This window comes from Babylonia areolata, chromosome 14, assembly GCF_041734735.1.
Source record: "Babylonia areolata isolate BAREFJ2019XMU chromosome 14, ASM4173473v1, whole genome shotgun sequence".
In the NCBI taxonomy this organism is placed as follows: domain Eukaryota; kingdom Metazoa; phylum Mollusca; class Gastropoda; order Neogastropoda; family Buccinidae; genus Babylonia; species Babylonia areolata.
The window spans coordinates 16174364-16196023 of NC_134889.1; the positions used below are offsets into that span (position 1 = coordinate 16174364).

Consider the following 21660-nt stretch of genomic DNA (forward strand, 5'->3'; position numbering starts at 1 on the left):
TTTCTCGAAGCCTTTTGCAAGTTTTCTTTCGCAATCTCACATGTCTCCTCAATCTTGTTCCGTAGATCGACCACGTACTGGGCTGAGGTCTGGACTTCTCCAGTCATTTCCTCCTGTGTCCATGTTTCATGGAGAATCAGCACCGGGCCTTTGACTTTCTTCCCATAGATTATTTCGAATGGGGAGATACCAGTACTTTCCTGAGGAGCTTCGCGGTAAGCAAACAGCAGGGCTGGGATGAAAGTGTTCCACTTCTTGGGCTGTTCTATCGCTAGTTTCCTGAGCATGCTCTTGAGTGTCCCATTGAATTTCTCCACAAGTCCATTTGACTGGGGATGGAATGGAGCCGTCATGTTGTGTTTAATCTTCAGGAACTCATTACCTCCTTTCACGAGCTGCCCAGTGAACTGCTTTCCTTGATCGGTAATGATCTGGTCTGGGACTCCGAGACGTGTCCACATTTCCCACAGTGCATCTGCTACTGTTTCGGCTTTGATATCTTTCAGAGCTATCGCTTCAGGGTACGTGGTGTTGTGGATGAGGATGTACTGCTTCTTCGACTGACATGGGTGCAATCGGACTAATGATGTCTACTGCCACTCGCTCGAACATTACATCAATCGGCGAGGCGCCTTTATTAATTTTGTTACGAATATTTTAATAAATATGTGCGACTTTGAGTGCCAGATCCTAAAAATATATGTTGCCAGATTAATCATTACTAAAACCTACAATGTCACAACCCCATGGTATAGGTCCACAAAGATATCCATCATCATCAAGTAAATCGTGAACTTCACAATCTTCATCATCTGATACTTGTATTACTACTTGTCTTCGTCTTATTTGTTTTACTTGTTTATTTTGTTTACTTTTTATGAGACACGTTTTACACATGGTTACTCTGAAACAATATAAACCACAATCTTTACAAATAGCAGGGAGAGGCATATTTTTTCTATGCCATTTAATATGATCACGACAATACATCCCATTACAGGTTTTACCACATACGGTTGTGGTTTTAATTTGTTGGTAATTACAAATATTTTTACCTTTACACATCTTTTTATACTTACATGTCTTTATTTCTCCAAAAGGAAAATTTGTCAAATGATTATAAGTATCCGTTTGTAATCTACGAAACTTATTAATAAAATTTACAATTTTCAATTGAGGAAAAGTATTGATAATAGTATACCAAAATGGCAAGATATACAACTGCATATTATAAACGTCTCGCTGATGAGCGTCAACTAGAGTATAATTGAAATACAACGAAACGTGATCTTGTTAGACTACTTGATTTAAGCCCGCTCGAGTTATATACAGTGGGTGAGTTGAAATCCATGGCCTCTCAGTCAGTTGTCGCTAGATATTTACCTTTGAGAAAAGATGAGTTGATCACTGCAATACAAAAACAACGACAACGCATAACGAATGTAGGCACAGACATTTTTGGTAAAGTAGTTTCCAACTATAACATTGGAGCATTACCAACAGATATTGATCCCCTAACATTTATAAGAAATCAAAGTGATACAATAGGTAAAAATACACTACCACTCACTAAACAAAATATAGTGCTCAGGGTTGAGATGAAGAAGGTAAATCCAGGAGAGCTTGAAGAAACCAAGGAGATTACAGTAAGATCAGATTATCAATCTATTATCTGTGTAAAAGAAGCTATCGACATGCAAAACAAACTGACCAAATTATGGGTATAATAGATACTTTACGGGTGAGGGTCAGGCTGGACAATCGTTAGAATCATCGATCTGTGTGTTAATGGAGTAAACATAAGTGCACCAGGGACATATATTCCACTCCCAGATAAGATTCAGAATAAGAAAGCTGTGATTAACATTCAAAACAAAGATGATAAATGCTTAAGATATTGTCTGAAAGCGCATAGATTCCCCGCGACACATCATTCAAATCCACCATCAAGGTATCCACAAGATGATCAAGATGGTTTTGATTTCACGGGGATACGTTTTCCAGCACCGATTGATCAAATAAAGAAAGTACAGAAGCTCAACAATATCGTGATTAATGTTTTCCAATTAGAAAAAAATAAAGTGATCGAGCAAGTGAGATTGAGTAAACAACCGAAGGAAATGGAAAGAATTAATCTACTAGTGTTTGAAAAATGAAGAAGGCGACCTGCACTATAAGTATATCAAAGGCTTTAATAAACTGATGTGTGATACAAAATCTTGCCAAAATAAGATGTATTTTTGCAAGAACTTTTTGAATGGATTTACAACGCGAGAGATTCTTGATTTACACAGTGGAGTGTCTAAAACTAGATCATAATAATTATGGAGAGCTAAGATGCCTTATGAGGGAACGAACACACCCAAATTTAAGAATTACCATAAGCAGCAGCCAGTACCATTTGTTGTATACTTTGATAGCGAATCCCTTCTAGTTCAAGTAGAAGAAGATCAGCAAACACAATAAAAACGAGAAAGCATGGATGCCAAGCTTTAATATTAGACTTGTTAGAAGCGATGGTGTCACCTATAAGCCAATAGCATACCTAGGACCTAATGCAGCTAAAACATGCATCTACAAACTATACAAGGTATTGCAGATTTGTAAGTGGAGCTGGGTTGTATTGTGGTGACTGAAGGCTTGTCCATACCATCAGGCTGCCTCCTTCCCCGTCTGTTTTTGTTTTGTTTTTTCCTTGAGGGCTGGATGTAAAAAAGCAGCTGTGCTTACTCCACTACCCACGTAAAATAAAAATTCGTTTCGTTTCCTTTCGTTTCTGTCGACATCTTAAAGGCAACAGTATGCACATTTCTGCCCATCTGTCAACATGTTGAAGGCAATAGTTTGCACATTTCTGCCCATCTGTCAACATCTTAAAGGCAGCAGTGTGCACATTTCTGCCCATCTGTCAACATCTTGAAGGCAACAGTGTGCACATTTCTCCCCATCCGTCAACATCTTAAAGGCAACAGTGTGCACATTTCTGCCAGTCTGTCAACATGTTGAAGGCAACACTATGCACATTTCTCCCCATCTGTTAACATCTTGAAGGCAACAGTGTGCACATTTCTCCCCATCTGTCAACATCTTGAAGGCAACACTGGCACATTTTTTTTTCCCCCCTCGTCAACATCTTGAAGGCAACACGTCAATTAATTTTCTCCCCACTGTCAACATTTAAGGGAAACACGTGCACATTAATTTTCTCCCCACTTCAACATCTTAAACAACACTGTCCTTTCCCCCCCATCGTCAACATTTTTGAAGGAACATTTTCCTTTTCTCCCCATCGTCAACATTTTAAAAGGAAAACCTGTACACATTTCTCCCCTCTTCAACATCTTGAGTAACAGTTTGCACTTTCCCCCATCTGAAAACCGAAGGCAACATTTGCACTTTCCCCCCCATCTGCAACATTTTGAAGCCTTTTGCCATTTCCTCCATCGTCAGCTCGAAGGCAACACTGCTCCTTCTCCCCATCTGTTAACATCGGAAGGGCAACATGTAAATTTCTCCCCAGCTCCTGACTACTTCTTCGGCCATAAAGCCCAAAATTTTAAATTTAACTGTTTTTCATCCAAAAACCAAAAAAATTTTCTCCGCTGACACCGTGTAGTATCCCAATTGTCCCCCACCGGGAACGCCCCGGGGGAAAAATTTGACCGCGAAATGCCCCCGGGGGATTTCTCACCTTTCTTTTGTTCCCATGTGGACTTATCAGGGGCCAAAAGCCCCCTTCTTTGGTTTTTAGCCCCTTCTAATGCCCCCCCCTTACCCTGAAAATTCTTCCCCCTGATCCCATACATCACGTTGCCAACATCCTCCCACCTGCCCATCCCCCCCCCCCCCCTCCTTGCCCCCCCTCCCGCTTTTCTCCAAAAAACACTTGCTGTACGCGAGCGGGGTGGTTGTGTGTGTGTGTGTGTGTGTGTGTTGTGGGGGTTGTGTTTTTTTGTGTAAAGTATTTTTCATTTTAACGCTTTCCACTTTAACGTTTTTAGACACAAAAAAAAAGAAGGGGGGGGGGTGAAGGGACATGATGGTGGTGGGGAGGGGGTGGAAAATTTGTAGGTTTTTGTTTTGTGGATAATTTGGGGGTGGTGTGTGTGTGTGGTGTGTGTGTGGGTGTGTGGGTGGTGGGGGTTGTGTGTGGGGTTGGCGCGAGTCTTTTTATAGTTTATTTTTCCGTGTCTGTTTCGTGGTTAAAGCCCATGAGCCAGTGTTTTAGTTTATAAAACCAGCTGAACCTCAAGCATTGGTTCATGCTTATAATTAACAAGTTTTTACACATGCGCCTTGTTGGTGTGTGTGTTGTTGTGGTTTGGTGTGGGGTGTGTGTGTGGTGGTGGTGTGTCTTTGTCTAATGCGTGCGTGGGTGTGGTGTGTTTTGGGGTGTGTGGGAGGGACCGAGAACTGCGACTTGTATCGAAATGATATACTTCGCACGGTAGGTATATTAAAGTTATTTAATTGAAAAAACCCTTTTTCAGGCAAATCTTTGGATATATTCCCTGATTTTTCCCTGTCGATTTCGTCAGCGGGTAAGCCGCTAGTAAAAATCTGAACATGCCAAAAGGACAAAACTAAGACATTTATATGGGAGAGGGGCAGAACAAAAAAAGGAGGGAACAAACAGAAAAGAGACTTTTGTGTTTGTGTTATGACTTGAAAATATTGAAATAACTTTTTGAAAAAAAACAAATCATCCCAAGGACAAAATTTTTTTTAAAGAGAAACAAACATGTGGAAAAAAATTTTTCATGTCCTCAAAAAACAATGAAAAAATCGATTTTTTTTTCCATTCAAACCACATTTTCGGCGGGGGCGTACGGATCAAGGGGTACATTTTCAGGGAAGGGGACTTTTCAAAACGGGGCAAAACGAAAAAAAGGGGAATTTTGGCCACGGGAAAAAGCCCATGGGACATTATAAGGTGAGACATTTCCACGGCGTTTTGTCCCTGGGGGACTTTTCGGGGGGGGGGACATCGGGGAGCACACCGGCCATTTAAAGGGTTTTGGCGACAATTTTTTGACGTTGCTGACGCGCGATCTGGGCCCGAACAGGCCACCAAAGGGAAGTTTTTTCGTACGTCCTTTACCCCTTTTCGGCGCCCTTAAACACCACACAGACTGGACCATTTCTGCTATAACTGCTTTCTGTCTGGGCTCTGGGAAAACCCGGGTTTTAAAAAAAGCTTCCTGACCTGACGAGGTTGGGACTCGTGGGTTTACCCAAAAGAGTCTACACTGACGCCTGTTTTTGATCCTTTTTTTGAATTGGATAACATATATATGACAACGAAATCCCAGCAACTTTCCCTTCCATGACACATTTCCCAAGGGCTCCTCCTTTTTTTCCCTTTTTTCTTTCGATGTTTTCGCACAAGTGCGAATAGCACACTACGTGATTGGGCTGTTGTTGTTCCTTTTGACCAAAACCCACCAAACTCTCCCTTTTTCGTTTGGACTAAAAAATTTGATAACGCATTGTCTCATGACAAAATTGTTTCAAGTCCTTCACACATGGGGTTTTTTTGTACCTATCACGGACAATCAAACCCGTCTAAAACGAAATCTGATCACCAATGGCAGGGGAAAATCCTTGAATTTTAGACAAAAAGAGACGTGAAACACGCATATCGCCCCCGAAAACAGGGGGGAAAGGGTTTTAAAGGGCCGTCCTCTCGTCCCGTCGTGGGGTTCTTTCAGTTTCTCAAGAGGCGTCACTGCGTTTGGACAAATCCTTATACACCACCATACTGCTAGGAAGATTTTAAAAGCAGCAAAAAACCCCAAAACCCATCAGGGCCCTTTAAAACAGCTGATATTTGTGGGTTTCTTCTAAGCAATTTTCCGGGGGACAACCTTTTTTTTGCCAGGGTTCTTTTTTAAAAGCCAAGTGCGTCGTAGTCTCATCCGAATGACTAACGCTCAGTTTTTATTTTCCAGTCAAACATGGGAAAAGCGAGAGCGGGAACAAACCCCCACCCTCAGGACACTGATTGCAGGAGCGCTTAACTCTTCTGCCACTTTCCCCTGCAATGAAATATCGGGGACAATCTTGTTTTTTACTCCCTCCATTACATAAAAAATGATTTCATTTTTGTGAAATCATCCCACCTCGCCTACGACACTTTTTCATCTTTTGTTTGGAATTTTTGTGACAGAAATCAAAAGTGTGGACATTTCTCTTAATTCTTTCCCCCTTGCTTTTGTAACGAGAAAAGGGCCCGAGTTTGTGATGAAACAACATGTGGGCATTTTTTCCCCTAATTCTTCCTTTCGGTCGCTCCGTAACGAGTTTCATAAAAAAGTTTTTATTTTTCAAGAATTTTCACGTACAACAAACCGGCTACCGGGAACACAACTGCAAAGCATTTTCCTGAAACACACAGCCCAAAATGAATGTACATTGGGCCTATAAATTGTTACCATTACAGTGGATTCTTGTATATAAATTTTCAATTTCTAAGGGGGGGCACACATTCAAAAAAGCCAGGCGCCTTAAGAATGCAACATCACTTTAAAGCTTTTTGTGAAGGCGAAATTTTAAAACAAAGTACCCCCTTACATTTTCTCTGCACAAGATTTGCCTAAAACATCATCAACTCACACCATCATTATTATTATTAAATTTTTATTATTAAAAGACATTTCAATTCTCCTTTACGACAGTGCCGCCGTATCTCATTCATAAATATGTTTCAGTGTATAGTTGCAGTATGAAAAGGGTATCATACTTTTTTTTTTTTTTTTCATTCTGTGGGCTCCGTCTTAAACAATATTTTGTTTTAGTTTGTTTATTTTCGTTGTTTATTTTTTTTATTTTATTTTTGTTTTGTTCTTTTTTTCTTTTTTTTTTTTGCGTTTTATTTACTTCTTTTTTTTTTTTTACATTGCTCACACCCGCCATAATGTCACACAAATTTTAAAAAATGGTTTTCTAAAAAAAAAAAAGCTTCATCAAAGGGTCAGTATACCGTAGTAAATACACACACTCTATACACTACTACACTCTACTACACACTATGTAGTAGTAGTAGGGAAAAAACATACAGCAAAGTGGTTGAACCCCCAAATAGCAGACATTCACAAGTCCCACAGCGCAATAGCACTCAAAACAGCAGGCCGCTGTCAGCGTAACACTGACCTTTTCTTCGCCCTCATTTAAAAATGAGGATGCCACCGAGAAAACGTGGGTTTGTGTTTTGGGCGAAAACCCAACTTTCTACTACAACCCATAAAGAAACCATGGAGCCCGCTTCTATCGTCGGGGCCCTTATGAAATGATTTTTAAATGGTTTTCCCCGAAATGACTGGCACCACCACCACTCAGGCTGGGGGTAGATGGGGGGGGGGGGGGGCGGGGTGCAAATCCCATAATTCCTTGCAAGGATCACAGATTTTGCCGAGAAAAACAAACGAGTAAAATTTTAAGCTTTTCTGAATTAAAAATTTTATTGGGAAAAGGGACCACGTTTTGTATCTGAAAACAATTTTGTCGTATTCCCCCATAATTAGTAAATCCATCACCAAACAATAAAGAGTAGTTCTGTAAGCTGAATCAAAAAACACAATACTTTCCCCACGAAGATATGCTTTTTCCATTGTTTTTAGTTCGCAACAATTTATAGTATCGCGCTTTGTGTTGTTTGGTGTGTGTGTGGGTTTGTGTGGTTGGTTTTTGGGTGTGTTTGGGGGTGGTGGTGTTGTGGGTTGTGTCTGTTTTTGTGGGGTGGGTTTCCGATTTTTCGTTTTTTCATTTAAAAGATATTTTCAACCCGGGAAAAAGGGTACCAAACGCGTGCGTGCGTGCGTACTTGTTTTGGGTGTGTGTCGTGGGAGTGTACATGTGGTGTGGGTGTGTTTGTGTGGGGTTGTTGGGGGTGTTGTGTGGTGTTTAACATGTTTAATACAAAAAGAAAAAAGGGCGGTGTGTATGGGGGCAGTGTGTGATGGTTCACTGGTGAAGAGTGGGGGGGTCGCGAGTGGTTGTGTGTGTTGTGTGTGTGTGTGTGGGGGGTTTTGTTGATTTGTTTTTTTGCGTGTGTGTGTGTGTGTGTGTTTGTGTGGTGGGGTGGGGTGTGTGTGGTGTGTGTGTGTTGTTGGTGTGGGTGTGGCGCCTCTGTGTGTGTGTTGTTTTTTGTGTGGTGGGTGTGGTGTGTGTGTGTGTCTTTTTTTAAAGAATATGGGAAGCCGGAAAATGTGTACCATACCGTGCGTGCTGCGTACGTGTGTGGGATGTGATTTTTGGGGGGTTCTGTGTAGTGAGTGTGTGTGGGCGCGCTGTGTGTGGGTGTTGGGGGGGGGGGGGGATAACAGTGGGGTGATAACAAAGAAGAGGCTGGTGTGAGGGGTGGCATTTGGTGTAAATTTTGCACGTGTTGAATGAGTGGGTGTCTCGGGTGTGTGTGTTGTGGGTGGTGTGTGTTGGTGTGTGGTGTGGTGTGTGTGGCCGCGCGAAAAATTGAACGATTGGTGTGTGTGTTGTGTGTGGGTTTACAAAAACCAACACACACACACACAACGCCCACACAAAACCCCCACACATATAATTAAAAATATATAAAAATAATATGTGTTGGTTGTTGGTTGTGTTGTGTGTGGTGTGGTTTTTTGGGACATATTCTGTGGAAGGGTGTGTGGGTGGGTGTGTGGTTGGGTGTGTGATTCGCGGGCGAATTTCTGTTTAAACTAAAAAGGAAAAAGATTCCTGTTTGGTTTTCTTGATAAAACCCCTAAGAATAATTGGTTTTTACCTAAAACTTTAAAAAAGAGAGGGGAAGGGCCTTTTTGACTCACTTGGGTTCACACTTTATCCAATGAAGGAATCGTGAAAGAAAAAAGAAGTTTAAAAAAACAAAGAGGTGGAAAATGTGTTCTGTATCAAAACCCTTTTTGAGCGAGGAGAAAAGCAAAAGTGGGGGAAGGATTGAACCCAAAAACATTGGGTCAGAAAAAAGTGACTTACTCGCAGGGGGCGAAAGTTTATCTTCCAACTGACAACAAAAATTTTAAAATGTAAACTTGTTTTTTTCAACACTAAAATTTGATGGCTGATTCGAGGTAAACACTGATAAAACCATTTTTTTTGATGCATCTCGATTCTTAAGATTTTTTTTTTATTCTTTTTAAAAATGCTTCCATCGCCTTTGGCAAACCCCCACATTTGGGGAATTTTTTGGGGAAACTTGCACGGAATTCCAGTTTACCAAAACCAGAGCTACTACCACATTCATTTCTTCTTAATGCTACTTTTCATACCCCTTTCAGATATTCATGACAGTTTAACACTCTTGGCGAAATTTGGGGCATTTTATGCGCTCGTCCGAATTTGTATTTTCTTTTCTTTTTTTTGACAACAAAAAATCGAAGAGCCCCAAACAAAATTTCCCTTGATTCTGCCACTGAAGCTGAGCCTCCCTTGGGTTGTGGGTTTATTAATTCTATGCATTCACAATTTTAAAGCTATCAGGACTGCCTACTACTCTTTTTATTCACTTTATATGCACACAAGATGCACATTTACATAACTCGAGCAACTTGAGTACGTCAAAATACACTTTATCCTTCATTAATTAACACACAGTCAAAGAAGTAAGAGTACATTAAATATTCAGAGTTGAATCGTCGATGAACGTCATTTTGGTTGAGAGTTGAGAAGTTCCATACTTTGTTGTCTCGTTCGTCATTTATCAGATGGATTCCCAGAAGTTCCATACAATATGTATTGGTGTCTACTCAAGGCCCAGAAGAAAACAATGGCCGCCTTGCTGTTGCTCCAAGAGCCTGTGTGTAGTCCATTCACTTTTCAGGTCTCTTTCCTCCCGCTTTTCTCTTCAACAACGCCCAGAAAGTTTCTCTGTACCGGGAACCCATTGAATAATAAATAAAGATGTTGAAGCTGGAGTTAATGAGCAAGAACACCTCTGAAATCCACAAAAGAGTCACATACAAATTCTGATTTCGGCGTCCTGGATTGAACTCTGGAAAAACCATGCGCGCCACGAGATGAACACAAGAAGGAGAAATACAAACGATGAGCAGTACAGAAGTCCCAATGAGCATTTTAGTGAGCGCCACTTCCCTTGGAGACAACGTTGACGTTGTTTGAGCACGCCATAATACAGCCTGTCGAAGTTTCCAAGTGGTTATCGCTGTTGCAATTGTTATAGTTGCATAACCAACCAGTCTCGTTCCAAAGAAAATGCTGTCCATGTAATCAACAAGATACTTATGACGAAGGTAAAATTTACTGTGACTTAATATGTTTGAAACCGTGCGAGTGTCTGGATTATGAACACACGTAAAATGATATCTATATGCTGCTATAAATTTAAGACTGAAAACAATAGCGGAAACTGAAATGATGATGAAAGCCATTGTCCTCGTTCGCAGAAGAGTCTGGTACTTCAGTGGTTTGAGTACACAGTAGCATCTTTCACAGGCGATGATAACTGACAGGACAAAGGAAATTAAAGAAGAACCAAGGACTGTTATGAGCTGGTTGTTGATAATAAACCTGAATACTGGACCAGACAGTGACTCTTCACCATACCTCACATACATTTCCTCGACAAACACCAAAACATAGAAAACTACGTAGAGTCCATCGGCTACAGACATCGAAAACAGTAACAAGTTGACACGATCTCTGAGGCTTTGTTTGAAAAACACTGCCATGTTGATAATATTCCCAGGCCCACCAATAACAAGCAAAATTTGCGTTATGATCAATGCTACTTTCTTTGCATATATTTCAGCTTGTAAAGTCACAATGTTATCAGGATTATCCCATGGTAAAAATTCCATCTCGCTAAATCTGATTTTGATGCATCCCTCTGGAACTGACTCATTCTGGGTGTCTTCATTAAAATGCAAGTCAGCATGCACTGACGGCGTGTTCTGGAAGGCAGAGTGTGCAGTTGGTACAGAGGTAGTTCTGCATGGCAAAAAGGAATATCTGAAACTGTGAGATAAGGGAGATGATTCTTATTTTGTCAAAAAACAAAGCCTGTAGAATTTTGTAACAAAACATCAAGCAACTGTTCAGATCAGTGCATGGTGTAGGAATAATAGTGACTATTATTACTATTAAATGTGTGTGTGTGTGTGTGTGGGGGGGGGGGGGGGGGGTTGTGTGGGATACACACACACACACACACACACACACACACATATATATATATATATATATATATATATATATATATATATATATGTATATATATATATATATATATATATATATATATATGTGTGTGTGTGTGTGTGTGTGTGTGTGTGTGTGTGTGTGTGTGTGTTTATTCACCGTAATTAAACACCACCAATAAAAATACATAGAACACTTGTTGAAATCAAAGAAACAATTAATTTGGTTCTAAACTCATTTTGTGAAATATCCACGAGTGGTGCGGGCATGTTAATGATAATTTGTAAGCACGAGATTTCATTTAACAGTTAGGGGGTCAAATCCAAAAGTCCAAAGGCAACAGAAAACGAACTGAGGCATCACAGTAGCGTGTTTTGGCCACCATCTGCAGCAATACAAGCGTTACAGCGTCTCCGCATGTATGTCACCATTTTGTGCAGTGACTGTTGAGGCAGCAGATCCCACTCGTGAACCAGGCCTGTCTCAGCTGCCTGAGGGTCAGGGATTGCCGGTCACGTGGCAGCAGTCTGTGACCAAGCCCGTCCCACACATTCTCAGTGGGGGTAAAGTAAAGTGAAAGGACAGCCAATGCTACAGTTGGATTTGATTTTTTTTTTTTTTTTTTTTTTTAAATTTAATATGGATACTTAATACAGCGCCCATCCTTGGTCGGAGACCAAGCTCTAAACGCTTTACAAACTCGGGTTTATTTGCACAAAAAGGCTGTCTACCTGGGTAGAGCCGACAGACAGCTGCCACTGGGCGCTCATCATTCGTTTCCTGTTTCATTCAATCATATTTCAGGCAGGCACACATACACACTCAATAAGACATGCCCAGGCAACCTGCAGGAACGATTCTCCCTTCCTACCCCCCTTCCCCCAGTGACAACGATGTAGATGACTGTGAACAAAATAACATGGAAACAGTTAACATGAAGTCAGTTGGAAATGACAACACAGAGGACATGACAGCAGGAGATACAGATACTGAAGTTGCAGAAACAGACAGCACACAAGTAGATGAAACTGAAGTTGACGAAACTAAAAACACATGAACCATACGGCGGACGATACTGAAAGCGACATGACAGAAGATACACTCACCAACACTCAGCGTGGTAATTCTGTGATACAAATAATGGTATGGAATATTCAGGGACCGCTAGTAAACTGAAAAATACAGCCTGGAAACCTTACTGTGAGTCGTTTAAGATATTTACCTTTTCTGAAGTATGGTCCAGTAGTATAGAGACTAAGGGTTGTGGACCGTTTAGATTTTTAACATGAAATCCACAGATTTTGCTAAACAGACGCCTCTAGACATCTGATACGTTCTTTTTAAGTTTTTAAGTATCATGCAATTTGCACGTATTTTGCATATCATGCAAAATGTCATCAGATTTTTACCATGATTTTTTTCTAATAGCGATACCTGAGAAGCACTATGTCAACAACAACAAAAAATAACATGCAATAATTATTTAACATTGTTGCGGTTTTTTCTCTGTGTGTTGTTCGTGGTTCTCTAATTTTTTTTTTAATTTTTTTTATTTTATTTTTTTTTAATTCAAATATTGCCAGATGCATGTTTTTCTTATTATTTCTGTAATGTGTTAGTGCATAGCTGTGTACAACTTCCACACAGCTAACGAAACCAAAATTTATGAGAAAAGAAAACAAAAACTTTGTTTTGATATGGCAATAATAGGTTTTTACTATCTTCAATTTTAGACCAACTGGTTAACAAAGAGCGCAACAAATTGCATTCCAAACAATTTCATTAGAAACAACTACAAATTGTCCCAGATTACTTTCCAATGGGTTTTTTGTTTGTTTGTTTGTTTGTTTGTCTTTTATTCGAATTTTGTTAGTTTCCTTTCTTAGTACAGTTCAGTTAAAGTCTCCAGGATGCTATTTACGGGTCCTTGGACAAGTATAAGATTCTTTGACGGTGGCTTCCTTTTTTTTTTCTTTTTTTTTCTATAACATCTACTTAACTGGCTGGGTGAAATCTTCGCCGTAATTGAAGAAGTGTCTTCTTTTCACTGGGGCGCTGAAGAGGTGACGACTTCCGGCTGGTGAAGTCTGTTGAGGAAGAAGACTTCGTGTAGTGAGCAGGTTGAGTCGTCTTCCGTTCTGCGCCGGAAGATAAAGTTCTTCAGTGGTTGGGTCACAAGCTTAAAAAAAAATCCCGTCAAAACCTGGCACCAGTTCTTTCTTCCATTCTCTGGTCCAGTCTGGAGCTAGACACAACGCAGTGGAACATCTGGCCTAAGTTTCTTAGTTCCTTATACTCATTATAATACAAGAACAGCACGGGAACAAAACGCCAGGAATACAACATGAAATACACTGGACGTTTTACCAATAGGCCTTAGGCAGCTCAAAATAAATGTCATCAATTATTATCAAACCAACTAATGCAATAGTTAATTTACAATTCCTTCCCTTTAGAACCCAAAGATTAATTCCAATTCCTAACTGGCTCACCTTCCCTTTAGATCTAAACTTTTCTGGATCTCTAAATCTTTAGATCCCAAGCAAATCCTAAGTAAACGATGAAATAATCTTTCGTTCTGCTTCCATCTTGGTCACCTTACCATTACATTACTTTTACTACAAGAATATGAAAGAAATACTGAGAGATCTAAAATAGTCAATGAGCCAACCCATTTTGGTGAGCTCATTCATTTTCTCCCAGCAAGAAAATCATAAGAATAACAAAAAACCTGAAATAACAAATAAAACAAGTAATAATATAATATGATATAATATAATATAATATAATATAATATAATATAATATCGTTGCAGACCTATATTTAGGCTTCTCAGCCTTTAGTCTGGTCTTAGTACTCGAAAACTTATTATCACAACGTCCAAACACTTTTTCTTGTTTCTTTTTCCCTGTTTGCAGCTATTTGTACATGCGATCTGCCCTGTGATTGTCCAGCCTAGCTTTGAAAGCGTTGAGAGAAGTAAGTCCATTCGTTCTCTTGACCAAGATCATCCTATAGATAAAATTCATAAATTCAATCTATTCTCTCACCTAGAAATTCCAATTTTACTTGAGCTCTCGAAATTCCGTTTGATCGTGAATGCAGTTACAGAAGCATTGGCGGTGACGAGTAATATGCCATAGAGTTGCGTCATCTGTGCTTTCCATAATTTTGACGTCACATAGATGCGCAAGTTCGGCCGCGTTTCTTTGTTACAACAGCCCCCCACCCCCCACCCCCCGCCCCTCCCTTGAAGATTATCCTTCAATAGGATGTGCGACCCAGGTAATTGGCGCAGTGGTTCTCTTTGCCTGGGATGACGCGGACTGTGAAGGAATAGGGTTTGAGTTGAAGGGACCACCTCATCAATCTGGGGTTCATTGGGTTCCTCCGCAAGGTCTTGACATGAACTTGACTTGAACTGGAAACAGACGTTTTAGGCCTGTGAAGGCCTGTTCGTCGTTCAACTGGATACAGTATACCAGCATGCGTGGCCTAATGATAGCATACTGGATCATAAATACTTCAGTGGTTGGTGATCAGTCTCAAGAATGAAATGTCTTCTGTAGAGGTACCTTTCGAATTCCGAGATTCCCCAGACTGTGGCGAGACATTCCTTCTTTACTGTCGAGTAGCGAGTCTCAGCCCCGTTCAGTTTCCTACTCTGGTAGGGCCACAGGTTTGAGAACGTCTTCCTGTTCCTGGAGAAGCAGGGCTCCAATGGCTTTGTCAGCCGCATCTGTCCGGAGTACGAACTCTTTCTCGTAGTCTGGCATATAAAGGATCAGCTTCGAGCAGATCTTCTCCTTCAGGGTTTTAAAACCACTTTGCACCTCCTTGTTCCACTGGATCTTCTCTGGATGCATCTTTTTCGTGGGGTCTGTCAGAGGTGTGGCAATCTCTGAGTACTTCTTAATGTAGGCTCGGTAGAATCCACAGAGGTTGAGGAATGAGCGAAGTTCTTTCTTGGTTCTCAGTAGGACTGCCTTCCGAACCTTCTCGATTTTATCCACTTCAGGCCACCGTTTTCCGTTCCCTACCTCATGCCCTAAGTAAGGTAGTTCAGGATACCCGAAGAAACACTTGGAGGGTTTCGCGGGCAGGTAGGCTTTCCGTAGTCACTGCATGATCGCCCTCAAGGCGCCAGTGTGTTGTTCCTACGTCTCCGTCGCTATCAGTACATCATCCATGAAATGATGGATGTCTTTTCTTTTCATCCGGCCAAGGAGTTTTCGCATCATTCTGTTAACACTCCTGCAGTGGTTTTCAACCCGAATGGCATGTTGGCTCAGTGGAACTGACCTTTCAATGTAGTGAACGCAGTCTTGTCTCGGTCTTCTTCGTTGATCAGGATCGCCCAGTATCCTTTTGTTAGGTCTAGCTTGGAAAAGTATTTGGCCTTCCCTAGACTTTGGAACAGGTGTTTGACGTCGGTGATGGGTTCTCTGTCAAATACAATGACGTTGTTCAACCCTCGCAGATCTGCGCAGAATCTGTACTTCCCATCGTTCTTTTTAACCATAACGATTCGAGGGCTGTAGGGTGAATTCGCTGGTTCTATTACTCCCAGTTTGAGCATCTCTTCTATTTCCTTTTCTACTGAGTGTGTGCGGAACCAGTTTTGGGTGAATGAAGACTGGCTTCTTCTCAGTGAGTTGGATCTTGCACTCCAGTAGATTCGTAGTCTTCACTGATGTGAACTTGCTATTCGTTCTCGGATCTCTTGATTGAAGGTAGAGGTATATCTTTCCGTTGTTCGATCACACTCGAGTCTTCCACTACCTCTTCCTCTATGACTACTGCACAGTGTTCGTCCCTTCCTTCCAAATCCACTTCAGGTTCAGCTGTTTCGTTGGTCTTGTTGCCAGGCTCTTCCATTTCTGGTACAACACTTGCGACTGTTCCTCTTTCTTTATATTCTTTCATCAGGATGATGTGATAAACTTTGGATTTAGATCCCCTCTGTATGTGGTAATCCACCTCGTTGATCTTTTCTATCACGGTGAAGGGACCCATCCCAGTTAGTTCAAGCTTGTTGTGTTTGGTACGCAACAACAGCAGTACTTTCTGTCCAACTTCTTAGGATCTGTTCTTTGCCTTCTGATTGAAGTACTTTGCCTGCTTTCTCGAAGCCTTTTGCAAGTTTTCTTTCGCAATCTCACATGTCTCCTCAATCTTGTTCCGTAGATCGACCACGTACTGGGCTGAGGTCTGGACTTCTCCAGTCATTTCCTCCTGTGTCCATGTTTCATGGAGAATCAGCACCGGGCCTTTGACTTTCTTCCCATAGATTATTTCGAATGGGGAGATACCAGTACTTTCCTGAGGAGCTTCGCGGTAAGCAAACAGCAGGGCTGGGATGAAAGTGTTCCACTTCTTGGGCTGTTCTATCGCTAGTTTCCTGAGCATGCTCTTGAGTGTCCCATTGAATTTCTCCACAAGTCCATTTGACTGGGGATGGAATGGAGCCGTCATGTTGTGTTTAATCTTCAGGAACTCATTACCTCCTTTCACGAGCTGCCCAGTGAACTGCTTTCCTTGATCGGTAATGATCTGGTCTGGGACTCCGAGACGTGTCCACATTTCCCACAGTGCATCTGCTACTGTTTCGGCTTTGATATCTTTCAGAGCTATCGCTTCAGGGTACGTGGTGTTGTGGATGAGGATGTACTGCTTCTTCGACTGACATGGGTGCAATCGGACTAATGATGTCTACTGCCACTCGCTCGAACATTACATCAATCGGCGAGGCGCCTTTATTAATTTTGTTACGAATATTTTAATAAATATGTGCGACTTTGAGTGCCAGATCCTAAAAATATATGTTGCCAGATTAATCATTACTAAAACCTACAATGTCACAACCCCATGGTATAGGTCCACAAAGATATCCATCATCATCAAGTAAATCGTGAACTTCACAATCTTCATCATCTGATACTTGTATTACTACTTGTCTTCGTCTTATTTGTTTTACTTGTTTATTTTGTTTACTTTTTATGAGACACGTTTTACACATGGTTACTCTGAAACAATATAACCACAATCTTTACAAATAGCAGGGAGAGGCATATTTTTTCTATGCCATTTAATATGATCACGACAATACATCCCATTACAGGTTTTACCACATACGGTTGTGGTTTTAATTTGTTGGTAATTACAAATATTTTTACCTTTACACATCTTTTTATACTTACATGTCTTTATTTCTCCAAAAGGAAAATTTGTCAAATGATTATAAGTATCCGTTTGTAATCTACGAAACTTATTAATAAAATTTACAATTTTCAATTGAGGAAAAGTATTGATAATAGTATACCAAAATGGCAAGATATACAACTGCATATTATAAACGTCTCGCTGATGAGCGTCAACTAGAGTATAATTGAAATACAACGAAACGTGATCTTGTTAGACTACTTGATTTAAGCCCGCTCGAGTTATATACAGTGGGTGAGTTGAAATCCATGGCCTCTCAGTCAGTTGTCGCTAGATATTTACCTTTGAGAAAAGATGAGTTGATCACTGCAATACAAAAACAACGACAACGCATAACGAATGTAGGCACAGAAATTTTTGGTAAAGTAGTTTCCAACTATAACATTGGAGCATTACCAACAGATATTGATCCCCTAACATTTATAAGAAATCAAAGTGATACAATAGGTAAAAATACACTACCACTCACTAAACAAAATATAGTGCTCAGGGTTGAGATGAAGAAGGTAAATCCAGGAGAGCTTGAAGAAACCAAGGAGATTACAGTAAGATCAGATTATCAATCTATTATCTGTGTAAAAGAAGCTATCGACATGCAAAAACAAACTGACCAAATTATGGGTATAATAGATACTTTTACGGGTGAGGGGTCAGGCTGGACAATCGTTAGAATCATCGATCTGTGTGTTAATGGAGTAAACATAAGTGCACCAGGGACATATATTCCACTCCCAGATAAGATTCAGAATAAGAAAGCTGTGATTAACATTCAAAACAAAGATGATAAATGCTTAAGATATTGTCTGAAAGCGCATAGATTCCCCGCGACACATCATTCAAATCCACCATCAAGGTATCCACAAGATGATCAAGATGGTTTTGATTTCACGGGGATACGTTTTCCAGCACCGATTGATCAAATAAAGAAAGTACAGAAGCTCAACAATATCGTGATTAATGTTTTCCAATTAGAAAAAAATAAAGTGATCGAGCAAGTGAGATTGAGTAAACAACCGAAGGAAATGGAAAGAATTAATCTACTAGTGTTTGAAAATGAAGAAGGCGACCTGCACTATAAGTATATCAAAGGCTTTAATAAACTGATGTGTGATACAAAATCTTGCCAAAATAAGATGTATTTTTGCAAGAACTTTTTGAATGGATTTACAACGCGAGAGATTCTTGATTTACACAGTGGAGTGTCTAAAACTAGATCATAATAATTATGGGAGAGCTAAGATGCCTTATGAGGGAACGAATACACCCAAATTTAAGAATTACCATAAGCAGCAGCCAGTACCATTTGTTGTATACTTTGATAGCGAATCCCTTCTAGTTCAAGTAGAAGAAAGATCAGCAAACACAATAAAAACGAGAAAGCATGTGATGCCAAGCTTTAATATTAGACTTGTTAGAAGCGATGGTGTCACCTATAAGCCAATAGCATACCTAGGACCTAATGCAGCTAAAACATGCATCTACAAACTATACAAGGTATTGCAGATTTGTAAGTGGAGCTGGGTTGTATTGTGGTGACTGAAGCTTGTCCATACCATCAGGCTGCCTCCTTCCCCGTCTGTTTTTGTTTTGTTTTTTCCTTGAGGGCTGGATGTAAAAAAGCAGCTGTGCTTACTCCACTACCCACGTAAAATAAAAATTCGTTTCGTTTCCTTTCGTTTCTGTCGACATCTTAAAGGCAACAGTATGCACATTTCTGCCCATCTGTCAACATGTTGAAGGCAATAGTTTGCACATTTCTGCCCATCTGTCAACATCTTAAAGGCAGCAGTGTGCACATTTCTGCCCATCTGTCAACATCTTGAAGGCAACAGTGTGCATATTTCTGCCCATCTGTCAACATCTTAAAGGCAACAGTGTGCACATTTCTGTCAATCTGTCAACATCTTGAAGGCAACACTGTGCACATTTCTCCCCATCTGTTAACATCTTGAAGGCAACACTGTGCACATTTCTCCCCATCTGTCAACATCTTGAAGGCAACACTGTGCACATTAATTTTCTCCCCATCTGTCAACATCTTGAAGGCAACACTGTGCACATTAATTTTCTCCCCATCTGTCAACATCTTGAAGGCAACACTGTGCACATTAATTTTCTCCCCATCTGTCAACATCTTGAAGGCAACACTGTGCACATTTCTCCCCATCTGTCAACATCTTGAAGGTAACAGTTTGCACATTTCTCCCCATCTGTCAACATCTTGAAGGCAACACTGTACACATTTCTCCCCATCTGTCAACATCTTGAAGTCAACAGTTTGCACATTTCTCCCCATCTGTCAACATCTTGAAGGCAACAGTTTGCACATTTCTCCCCATCTGTCAACATCTTGAAGTCAACAGTTTGCACATTTCTCTCCATCTGTCAGCATCTTGAAGGCAACACTGCTCCTTTCTCCCCATCTGTTAACATCTTGAAGGCAACAGTGTGCACATTTCTCCCCAGCTCCATGACATACTTGCTTACGGCCATCAAGGCACGAAAGTTGAAATTAATCTGCTTTCATCCGAAAACCAAACAATTCTCCGCTGACACCGGTGTAGTATCCCAGATTGTCCCCCACCTGGAAACGTCCCGGGGGACAAATTGACCGCTGGAAATGTCCCCTGGGGACTTTCTCACCGTTCATTATGTCCCATGTGGACATTATCAGCGGCCAAAATGTCCCCTTTCTTTGGTTTTAGCCCCGTTCTGAAATGTCCCCCCTTACCCTGAAAATGTCTTCCCCGTGTATCCCATAACATCACGTTGCCAAACATGCCTCCCACCTGTCCATCCCTCCTCCCCTCCCCCTCCTTGTCCGCCCCTGCCCGCTTTTCTCCAACAAAACACTTGCTGTATCTGCGAGCGCATGGTGTGTGTGTGTGTGTGTGTGTGTGTGTGTGTGTGTGTGTGTGTGTGTGTGTGTTGTAGTAGTAGTTTTCAGTTTAACGTCTTTCCACTTTAAGCGATATTAGACAACAACAACAAAGAAGGGGGTGGGGGTGAAGGGGGACAGTGAGTGGTGGTGGGGGAGTGGGTGGAGAAGTGTGTGTATGTGTGTGTGTTTGTGTGTATAATTGTGCGTGTGTGTGTGTGTGTGTGTGTGTGTGTGTGTGTGTGTGTGTGTGTGTGTGTGTGTGTGTGTGTGCGTGCGAGTCTCTTTATATATTTCTGTGTCCGTGTCTGTTTTCGTGGTTAAAGCCAGCATGTAAGCCAGTGTATAAGTGTATACATCCAGCTGTATGCCGTACAAGCATTGGGTTCATGCTTATGAATATAACAAGTATTTTCACACACGCGCTCATTGTGTGTGTGTGTGTGTGTGTGTGTGTGTGTGTGTGTGTGTGTGTGTGTGTGTGTGTGTGTGTGTGTGTGTGTGTGAGCGTGTGTGTGGGAGGGGGGCCGAGGAACGTGCGACTGTGTATCTGTATGTATATACGTTCGCACGTGTAGGTATATGTGAAAGTTATTTAAGTGAAAAAACCCGTTTTTCAGTGCAAAATCTTTGGTATATATTCCCTGAGTTTTTTTTTCCTGTCTAGACTTCTGTCAGCGTGATAATGCCGCTGAGTAAAATATCTGAACATGCCTCAGTTGACAAAACTGAAGAGATATTTATATGGGAGAGAGGCAGAGACAGAAAGAGAGAGGAACAAACAGAAAGAGAGACATGTTGTGTATATGTGTTAGTGACTTGAAAATATTGAAATAACAGTTTGAAAACAAACAAATGACATACCATGGACATAAACTTTTAAGAGAGAAACAAACATGTGGTGTAACAAAATTTTCATGTCCTCAATAAAACAATGAACAATCGATTTTTTTTTTTCCATGTCAGACCACATTTTCGGCGGAGGGGGCGTTACAGGATACAAGGGGGTGACATTTTCAGGGTAAGGGGGACATTTCAAAACGAGGCTAAAACGCAAAAAAGGGGACATTTTGGCCACTGGAAATGACCGCATGGGACATTATGAACGGTGAGACATTTCCAGCGGTCGAATTGTCCCTCGGGGACGTTTTCGGGGTGGGGGACAGTCTGGGATGCTACACCGGGTCCATTAAAGGTTCTGGCTGACCCATTTTAGACGTTGCTGACGCTGTCGATCTGCCAGAACAGGCCACACATAAGGAAGTTTTACGTATTGTCCTTCATCCTGTTGTCGGCGCCTTAAAGGCACCAGCACAGACTGGACCACTTCTGCCGATAGCTGTCTTGCTGTCTGGGCTGCTGGTGAAAATCGGTTCTAAAAATGAAGCTTCCTGACGTCTTGACGA

The 21660-nt window shown here is 41.1% G+C and overlaps 1 protein-coding gene across 1 annotated transcript in view; it reads right to left on the minus strand.

Annotated features, from left to right (window-relative positions):
• LOC143289623 (uncharacterized) overlaps positions 1 to 21660 on the minus strand; it is a 45972-nt gene that overhangs the window by 15146 nt on the left and 9166 nt on the right. The window contains exons 3-8 of the mRNA XM_076598666.1: positions 16317 to 16836; positions 15457 to 15636; positions 14818 to 15034; positions 11620 to 11681; positions 6359 to 6384; positions 41 to 560 (exon numbers count right to left, since the gene is read on the minus strand). Of these exons, the coding sequence (XP_076454781.1) occupies positions 41 to 560; positions 6359 to 6384; positions 11620 to 11681; positions 14818 to 15034; positions 15457 to 15636; positions 16317 to 16836 (1525 nt within the window). The remainder of the gene's footprint in view (positions 1 to 40; positions 561 to 6358; positions 6385 to 11619; positions 11682 to 14817; positions 15035 to 15456; positions 15637 to 16316; positions 16837 to 21660) is intronic.